The sequence below is a fragment of the Cryptomeria japonica genome, chromosome 1 (genome assembly GCF_030272615.1).
Source record: "Cryptomeria japonica chromosome 1, Sugi_1.0, whole genome shotgun sequence".
NCBI classification, from domain to species: domain Eukaryota; kingdom Viridiplantae; phylum Streptophyta; class Pinopsida; order Cupressales; family Cupressaceae; genus Cryptomeria; species Cryptomeria japonica.
The window spans coordinates 91,193,288-91,202,342 of NC_081405.1; the positions used below are offsets into that span (position 1 = coordinate 91,193,288).

At 34.2% G+C, this 9,055-nt stretch overlaps 2 protein-coding genes across 2 annotated transcripts; both read left to right on the forward strand.

The window, feature by feature from the left end:
- The first annotated feature begins 268 nt into the window (after positions 1-268).
- LOC131041996 (dehydration-responsive element-binding protein 2D) lies at positions 269-1,429 on the forward strand. The gene is made up of 2 exons (XM_057975282.2): positions 269-526; positions 597-1,429. Exon 2 carries the CDS (start codon positions 745-747, stop codon positions 1,135-1,137), a length of 393 nt encoding a protein of 130 aa, XP_057831265.2. The 5' UTR covers positions 269-526; positions 597-744; the 3' UTR covers positions 1,138-1,429.
- A 2,386-nt stretch (positions 1,430-3,815) lies between these two features.
- On the forward strand, positions 3,816-4,853 carry LOC131041974 (putative dehydration-responsive element-binding protein 2H). Its single transcript, XM_057975256.2, has 2 exons — positions 3,816-3,921; positions 3,992-4,853. Exon 2 carries the CDS (start codon positions 4,005-4,007, stop codon positions 4,584-4,586), a length of 582 nt encoding a protein of 193 aa, XP_057831239.1. The 5' UTR covers positions 3,816-3,921; positions 3,992-4,004; the 3' UTR covers positions 4,587-4,853.
- Positions 4,854-9,055: the final 4,202 nt, after the last annotated feature.

Here is a 9,055-nt window from a genome sequence, read left to right on the forward strand (position 1 = left end):
CCAAGAAAGTCGGGAAAGGGTTCCCACCTAAAAGGTTTTTGGCAAATCCTCCACCGCCAAGAAAACCGGAAAAGAGTTCCCACCTAAAAAATTTCCATAAATCCACCACCACCAAAAATCCTAAATCTAATTGTCCTGAGACACAAATTAATATAACTAACCCTTATCATGTGAGATAAGATGATCACGAGCTGAAAAATCCTAATCAAAAACATTCCATCCCATAAGAACCTCTAGTCAAGGTGACAAACATTTAATTTCCTCTGAATTGATTGGAAGAGCCTTTCCCTTGACGGCTGGATGTCCAATTGGAGACTCCATACGCGTTTACTCGGGAACAAAGGAAACCCACACCTATCACAATACCAATGGAATGACAGTCCCTGTCCGCTCCTCACGATCATCATTTACCTTCCTCATCAAGCTTCCCCATTTTCTCGCATTTATGAATTCAGATAGAGCTTTCACAGCATATCCTCGAGCTTTCCTTTTCAATTTCCATCAAGGGATTCGATCTCAACGCCAAGTAAGTTAAGTGAAATAGTTCCTTTCTATTCAACTAGTGTTTCAGCTAATTTTTGATGTTTCAATTTCAGGTGGTGAAGAAAGATGGTGAAGGCTGCAAAAGGGAAGAAGCAAAAGAGAGTTCATCAGATCCTATAGCAATGGCAGCGGTTGAAGCCATGCGAGCGAAAGGAGAGAAGAAGAAAATCTAAGGAGGGCAAGAGCTTGAGTAAAGGGTGCATGCCGGGCAAAGGAGGGCCTGAAAATGGGCTGTACAATTACAAAGGCGTTAGGCAGCGCAAATGGGGGAAATGGGTGGCCGAAATCGGCGAGCCCAACAATGGAAGGCGCCTCTGGCTCGGCACCTTCAAAACCGCCGATGAGGCCGCTCTTGCATATGATCAAGCCGCTCAAATCATGTACGGCTCTTCTGCCTCCTTCAATAATCCTCAACCTCAAGCTGATACCAATGTGAGTGATTCAGAGCCAAGTGAAGAGCAGTCTCCCAGTTTTAAAAGCACCCATTGCGATCTGCATGCTGCTCATGACGAGCTGCTGAGCATAGATATAGATGAGATGTTCAAGATCTTTGAGGATTATGGAGAAGGAGATGAGATGTTCAAGATCTTTTAGGATAATGGAGAAGGAGATGACAATTTTTCATTTGAAACGCTGAGTGATACAGCGTCCTGCAGCTCTTCTGAGACGTCTACGCCATAGCAATTTGTGGCTATATAGTAACTAGAGTACACCATGGGATTAGTTAGAAAATGAAGTTTAGGATGGTGGTTTTGTAAAAATCCTCTTTTATATAGGAATGTTCGTTTTGGTTCTGTTGGAAGGATAAGGACTCTGATGAATCTCTCCTTCCAAAACTACAATCCTGTATCTATTTTATGTTTACGTTGATTAATGAGATATACAAACTGCAAGTTTTCAAATCATGTTGGTTCATGTTCTGTATGTTCTTGAGAAGCAAACAAGACAACTGCATGTTTTTGTTATTGTTGTATTTTCTTCCAAGTCATTAAAAAACCCTAAATTGATTACTTTTAACATGGAGTATGATCTTAAATCATGTTTCACATAAGAAATTATGATTTTTAACTGTTTTAAATTGATTTCTTTTTATACTGAATTGATTATTTTATTTTTAACATGGAGTATGATCTCGGTCTCATTTTTTATATCATATTTTTTTTGCTTTCTTTTCACATAAGAAATTATGATCTCTATCTGTTTTAAATTGATTTTTTTATACTCCGCATGATCTCAGTCTCATTCTTCATACCATGTTTTTTTGTTTCTTTTCACAGGAACATGATCTTGTTCTAATTCTTTATATCATAATTTTGGAGATTTGAATTTTGGTAGTTGGTATAATCAAAGAATATATTGTAATCAAGAAAATTATCATAATCAAAAACTCTGAGGAATCTCTCCTTCCAAATTTACAACCCTGTATTTATTTTATGTCTACATTGATTAATGAGATAAAAAAACTGCACTTTCCCAATTTATGTTGGTTCATGTTCTGCATACACTTCAGAAGCAAACAAGTGCATATTTTTGGTATCGTAGAGGACATTGTATTTTCTTTTAAATCATTTAAGATTTTGAAATTGATTTCTTTCTTAGATGATCTAGACCTTTTTAATGTATGTGAAAATCAAATTAAAGGGCCATTCCCAACCTTTATTAGTATAATTATATTCTATATTTTTTTAATGTAACCTTGTTTAAACTTCAAATTATAATTTCTTCAATCTAAATTTCCTCTTATAAATATATATACAATATAATGTTTTATTTATTTTGAACTTAATCTTGTTTGAATTTCAAATTGTAATTTTTTCAATATAACATTTTTCTTATAAATACATCCAATATTATTTTTCTTTTAAATAGAAATATAAAAAACACACACATTTTAATAAATATTTTTTTGGCAAAAAGAAAAAACAAATATATTTAAAATGTAGGAAAACGAAAAAATTCAAAAAGTTTTCCACAAATCTTCCACCACCAAGAACTTTCATAAAAAAATGTGTTTAATATTCATAAACATATTTCATATCTCAATTAACATTATATTTTACAATGAACTAATCAACACAAAAAAAATCCACATAAAATTGTCACTCTCAAAATCACTTTTAACAATATGTTTATTATTTTAAAAATTACTTTGTGAAGGCCCTAGCTGGCTGGTTGTCATGGGTCTATCCCCTCCATCAAAATTAATTGTGTGTTTGCCAAAAGGCTTGACTTTGGCATCTTTTTTCAACTTGTTCTAGCCAAATCACCATTTCCCAAAATCTAGTCACATGAAAAAGATAAAGAAGAGGATCTTGATTCTAATTAAGAGTCTCACTTAGATGATCTGGACATTGTTGATGTATGGAAAAAGTCAAATTAAAGAGGCATTCCTAGTCCCTAGTAGTATAGCTTTCACCACTTAACAACTCTTAACTATATTATATTTATTTTGAGCTTCACCTTGTTTGAATTTCACATTGTAATTCCTTCAATCTAATTTTTTCCTTATAAGTATATATAATACTATTTTTTAAAATAATAATAGTAAAAACCACATATATTAATAAATATATTTTTTAGGACTGCAGAAAGAGTTACATAAAGGTCTCTAAACAACAATAGCAGCTATAGAAAGTAGAGAATAAAACCCTAAAATGGTTTCCCCAAATCCCCCGTTATCATAAAGAAGGAAAAGGAAAATCTAAAATGATTTCCACAAAACCTCCACCACCTAGAAAAAAGGAAAGGGAAAGCTCAAAAGAGTTCTCATAAATCTACCAACAAGAAAGCAGGAAAAGGGTTCCCACCTTAAAAAAATTCCGCAAATCTTCCACCACTAAGAAAGTGGGAAAAGGGTTCCCACCTAAAAGGTTTTCACAAATCTTCCACTGCCAAGAAAGTCGGAAAAAGATTCCCACCTAAAAGATTTTCGACAAATCCACCACCACCAAGAACCCTAAATCTGATTGACGTGGGACACAAGTTGATATGACTAACCCTTATCACGTGAGATAAGATGATCACGAGAAAAAGAATCCCAATCAAAAACATTCCATCCCATAAAAACCTCTAGTCAAGGTAGGTGACAAACATTTAATTTCCTCTGAATTTTCCTCTGAATTGATTGGAATAGCCTTTCCATTGACGGCTGGCTGTCCAATTAGAGACTCCCTACGCGTTTACTCGGGAACGGAGGAAACCCACGCCCATCACAATACCAATGGAATGACAGTCCCTGCCCGCTCCTCACGATCACCACTTACCTTCCTCATCAAGCTTCCCCATTCTCTCTCACTTATAAATTCAGATGGAGCTGTCACTGCATGTCCTCAAGCTTTCCTTTTCGATTTCTTTCAAGAGATTCGATCTGTATACCAAGTAAGTTACGTCAAATAGTTCCGTTCTATTCAACGAGTGTTTCAGCTAATCTTTGATGTTTCAATTTCAGGTGGTGAAGAAAGATGGTGAAGGCTGCGAAAGGGCAGAAGCAAAAGACAGTTCATCAGATCCTAGAGCAATGGCAGCGGTTGAAGCCATTCGAGCGAAAGGAGAGAAGAAGAAAATCTAGGAAGGGCAAGAGCGTGAGAAAAGGGTGTAAGCCGCGCAAAGGAGGGCCTGAAAATGGGCTGTTCAATTACAAAGGCGTGAGGCAGCGCAAATGGGGAAAATGGGTGGCCGAAATCAGAGAGCCGAACGATGGAAAGCGCCTCTGGCTCGGCAGCTTCAATACCGCTGATGAGGCCGCTCTGGCATATGACCAAGCCGCTCAAATCATGTATGGCTCTTCTGCAAGCCTCAATAATCCTCCTCCTCAACCTCAAGCTGATACCAATGTGAGTGATTCAAAGCCAAGTGAAGAGCTGTCCCTCAATCTTGAAAGCACCCATTGCGATCTGGATGCTGCCCATGACGAGCTGCTGAGCATAGATATAGATGAGGTGTTCAACATCTTTGAGAATGATGGAGGAGGAGATGAGAATTTTTCTTTTGAAACGCCGAGTGATATAGCGTCGTGCAGCTCTTCTGAAGCCTCTTCGCCATAGCAATTTGTGGCTACTCAGTAGCTAGAGTACACCATGGGATTAATTAGAAAATGAAATTTCGGATGGTGGATTTTGTAAAAATCGTCTTCTATATAGGAATGCTCGTATTGGTTTTGTAAAAATCGTCTTTTATATAGGAATGGTCGTATTGGTTTTGTTGGAAGTGTAAGGATTCTGATGAATCTCTCCTTCCAAATCTACAATCCTGTATCTATTTTATGTTTCGTCGATTAATGAGATACATAACTGCAAGTTTTCCGTTTTCAATATATGTTGGTTCATGTTCTGCGTACTCTTGAGAAGCAAACAACTGCATATTTTTGGCATGGTAGATTGTATTTTCTTTGAAGTCATACAGAGAACCCTAAATTGGTATCTTTAAAACCCTAAATTGATTACTTTTTACATGGAGTATGATTTCGGTAGCATTCATGGTTTTTTATTCCTTTTTATATAGGAGGACATGATCTTTGAATTCTTTCTATGGGGAGCATGATCTCGGTCTTATTCTTTATATCATGATTTTTGGTTTCTTTTCACACAGACATGAATTTGAATGTTTGAATTTTGATGGTTGGTATAATAAAAAATATATTGTAATAAAAAAAAAATTACAAATTTACAATCTTGTTTATATTTACATTGATTAATGAAATAGACAACTGCGCTTTCTGAATTTATGTGGGTTCATGTTCTTCTGCATAGGCTTTAGAAGCAAACAATTTGGTAAGTCATTTAAGAATTAAAAGGTGATTTCTTTTCATAAGAAGCATGATCCTGGTCTTTCTTTATATCCATTTTTTTTGGATTCATGTTCTGCATAGACTTGACAAGCAAACAACTGAATATTTTTAATATGGTAAAAGACATTATATTTTCTTTGAAGTCTAAAAGAACCTTAAATTGTCAATGGGCCCTTGTGGTTCCAAATGAGCCCACCAGGGATCAAATCTTGCTAAATGCAAAGTTCCGACATCATAAGGGATGAGGTAGGGATTGTGCCCCAAGCGAATTTGTGTCCTTGTTGAGTTGTCGTGGTCGCAGGTCTGGACCTCCATAAAAAAAAACCCTAAATTGATTCATTTTCACAGAGAGAATGTTCTCTATGTCTCATTCTTTATATCATGCTTTTTGGTTTCTTTTCATACTAGACATGATCTGGATCTCATTCTTTCAATAATAGTTTTGGACATTTGAATTTTGGTGGGTTGTCTAATAAAATAATACATCGTAATCAAGGAAAATATTGTAATCCTCACATGTCAATTAATTGAACGGTTTTTTTTGAATCTTGGTGGTTGGCCTAATCATCGTAATCAAGGAATATATATCGTAATCTTCACATCAATCAATTGAACCATAATTGTTTGTTATCCCGCAGGTGAGGTCACAAATGACGGACTTCATTCCCACCAAAAAGAACTCCTTACACTAAGTCCATGTAATTCCTTAAACAAAATTGAATACATAAAAGAATATTATTATGAAAAAAGGCAACATAAATTTTACCTTTATATTTAATTTCTAGTTTCATTTTTTTAAAATTTTCATCCATGATTTGAATAATTTTGTTCTTGTTTTGAAAAGCCTAATAAATATTGTATATTTATATGTAACTTTGTAATAGTTTGTATGTACTAAAATATATTTTTAAAAATATATGTTTGTATGTACTAATTTTTGTTTTTTTAAATATATCTTAATAATTCAAAAGTAAATGTGGACTCTAAATTTTTTTTTTTAATAATGTCATCATTGTACATGTTGTTTTCACATCATAATAAATAAAGGAAGAATGTTGTAGCCATATAAATATAAAAATATAAAATCCATTTACTTAAATGTATAATCATTTACATGTCAATAGTTCTACTTTAAAGCAATATGCACCAAAGGATGTTATGGAAAAAAATAAAATAAATTTCATCTTTAAATATCAATTTTTTTACTTTAAAGTTTTTGTGGAGTGATGGATGCTATGAAAAATAGTGAACTAAATTGTATCTTTATATTTAACTTTTATTCTTCTTGTTTTAAAAATTTTAGTAAATATTTTTTACTTGCATGTAACTTTGTAATAATATATATATGTGTCTCTATTAATAAATATTTTCATATCTTTATATTTACCAAATAATGGTGGACTTTATTTTTTGTTTAACAAGATCATGTCCTCTCATATGTTGGTTTTACGTCAATAAGTAAAAATGGAGAATGTTGTATTCATGTAAATATAAATTAAAAAGCTTTCAACTTAAATGTAATAATTATTTACTTCCAAAAATTGATATTTCAAAATAATAGAAAATTAATATTAATAGAATTTTAGATATTTTAAAAATATCTATCTAATTCATCTATTTTTATTATTTAAAAGAAGTTATTTGATTTTACTTTAGAATTGTTTTATTTTTCAATATTAATATATTATAATTCAATTTAAATTTTATCTATAATTATTTTATGAAATCAATAGACAACTCCATTCAAGGTGGGTACCGGTAGGAAAGAATGGAGGGAAGAAAACCTCTGGTCTAGCCCAGATCCATTCCATGAGGATCTACAAGAGAATACTTTAGAAACATCTGCAATTTCCATAGTGTTGCGAGTCGCCCCTACTCTGATAATGATAACCTTGATCGTAAATGCCTAGTATGTATCTGACCAATCCCCTATTCTGCACAAGAACCTCATTACACCTTCATCCATAATTTCCATAGTGCTGCAAGTCACCCTTGCTCTGATAATGATAACCTCCATCTTAAATGCTTGGTATGGATCTAACCAATCCCCTATTCTGCACAAGAACCTCATTACACCTTCAACCCAGCTCAATGTTAGAATAAATACAATAATTTCAAACTCAATAGAGAAAATAGCTTGAGATATATCTATCTAGCAAATTCTCACAGCAGGTATCCACACCATGGAGTTAGGGGAATACCTGCCAGAACTTTCCAACCTGTCATACCATCATAATACCACAGAAATAGTTAGCCAACACAAGATATCCCTATCCATAATGCTCAGCTTATACCAGAGTCTGCTGCTCGGAAGCTTTTAAGAAATGAAAAAATAGAGACTAACTATTTAGGAGACTATTCAACGGATATTTTTCAATCAACCCTCCCAAATCAAACTCTAATTAAAATAGAGAGACCTGTCAGCCATCACAGATTTAAATAATAGCAAACATCCATCACCAGTTAAAAAAAACCTTCCTATCATAAGGCTCACAGCTGCCTTGCTTTTACCATTCTACCGATAGGAGTTTAGTTTACATGAAAATGACCATATATAAACATATGTATATATATATGAGTGATCTCTTCATAAATATATGCTCTATAAGCATATATCTATGTGAGTACATATGCATATATGTACATATATATACACATAAATATATATGTATATATCAGTATTAAAAATTTAAAGTTGAGAGCAAAGCTTTTTACAAGGGCGTAAGATGAAAACTCTTTCGTCAGAATGCTTAAGGGATTTGAATCTTCCCATTGGACGGAATACCATCTATGCTAAAGGGCATAATTCTACAAAAAGATGAACAAATACAAGAAGATATATATATATATATAGCATTGACCTTAAATTAAGATAGAAGATTAGAGGCTCGAGTGATAAAAAAATACAACTACACCCATAAGCAGAAAATAGAGTGAAAACATAACTAAGTCTAGTAATTATGTATATCGAGCATCCATAAGTCTTTTTAGCATGTATAAGATATATGAAAGCAAAAAATTTTGAGAGTTTCAAGGTGACGAAAGGAAAACCAGAGACAAAATTCCCCAATTAATGAGCCAATATTATCATTATTCGCAATATTGATAGCCAGAAGAAAGCCAAAAAGCCAGAAGGCTTTCCCTACAGAAGGAGCCTCATCCTCTCCTTCCCTGCTTATGAGAGTCTCTGGATCCTGTGCTCTCTGGTTTAACTGAAGAGGGGTCTACAAGAGAGGGAGGAATTGGCATATTGTCTAGGATGACTGTGACGTTCTCAACTTCAAGGTAATTGATTATCCATTTATCCCCCTAAGGCTTTTTAACTTGCAAGATCCACAAGAGGAAGAAAAGATTCCTTCTTCTGATAGGGTTGTAAGCTTCAAAGGTCGAGGGATCCTCTATAACCAGGATAGGGAATCGAGCAACTAGTTTATTCATCCAAATAAGAACATCATAGTCCTAGGGATTAGGAGCCGTAAGCTCATCATCAATGTTGACCACCACCCTCTCTAGTTCGCCCAAGAATTCCTTTTTGAAGACCTTTTTGCATAGATTCACCACTACATTTCTATCTTTCTCCAGATGCATGGTGATTGCTAGGAACATCACTGCAATGTTAGGGTTAGCTCTAGTCCGGTCCTCATTTAGGATATAATCCTTCCCCGAGATTCTCATCACAACACTAGTGATCAGTGGATTCTGGTGGGCCAAAATGCCTTTCATTCT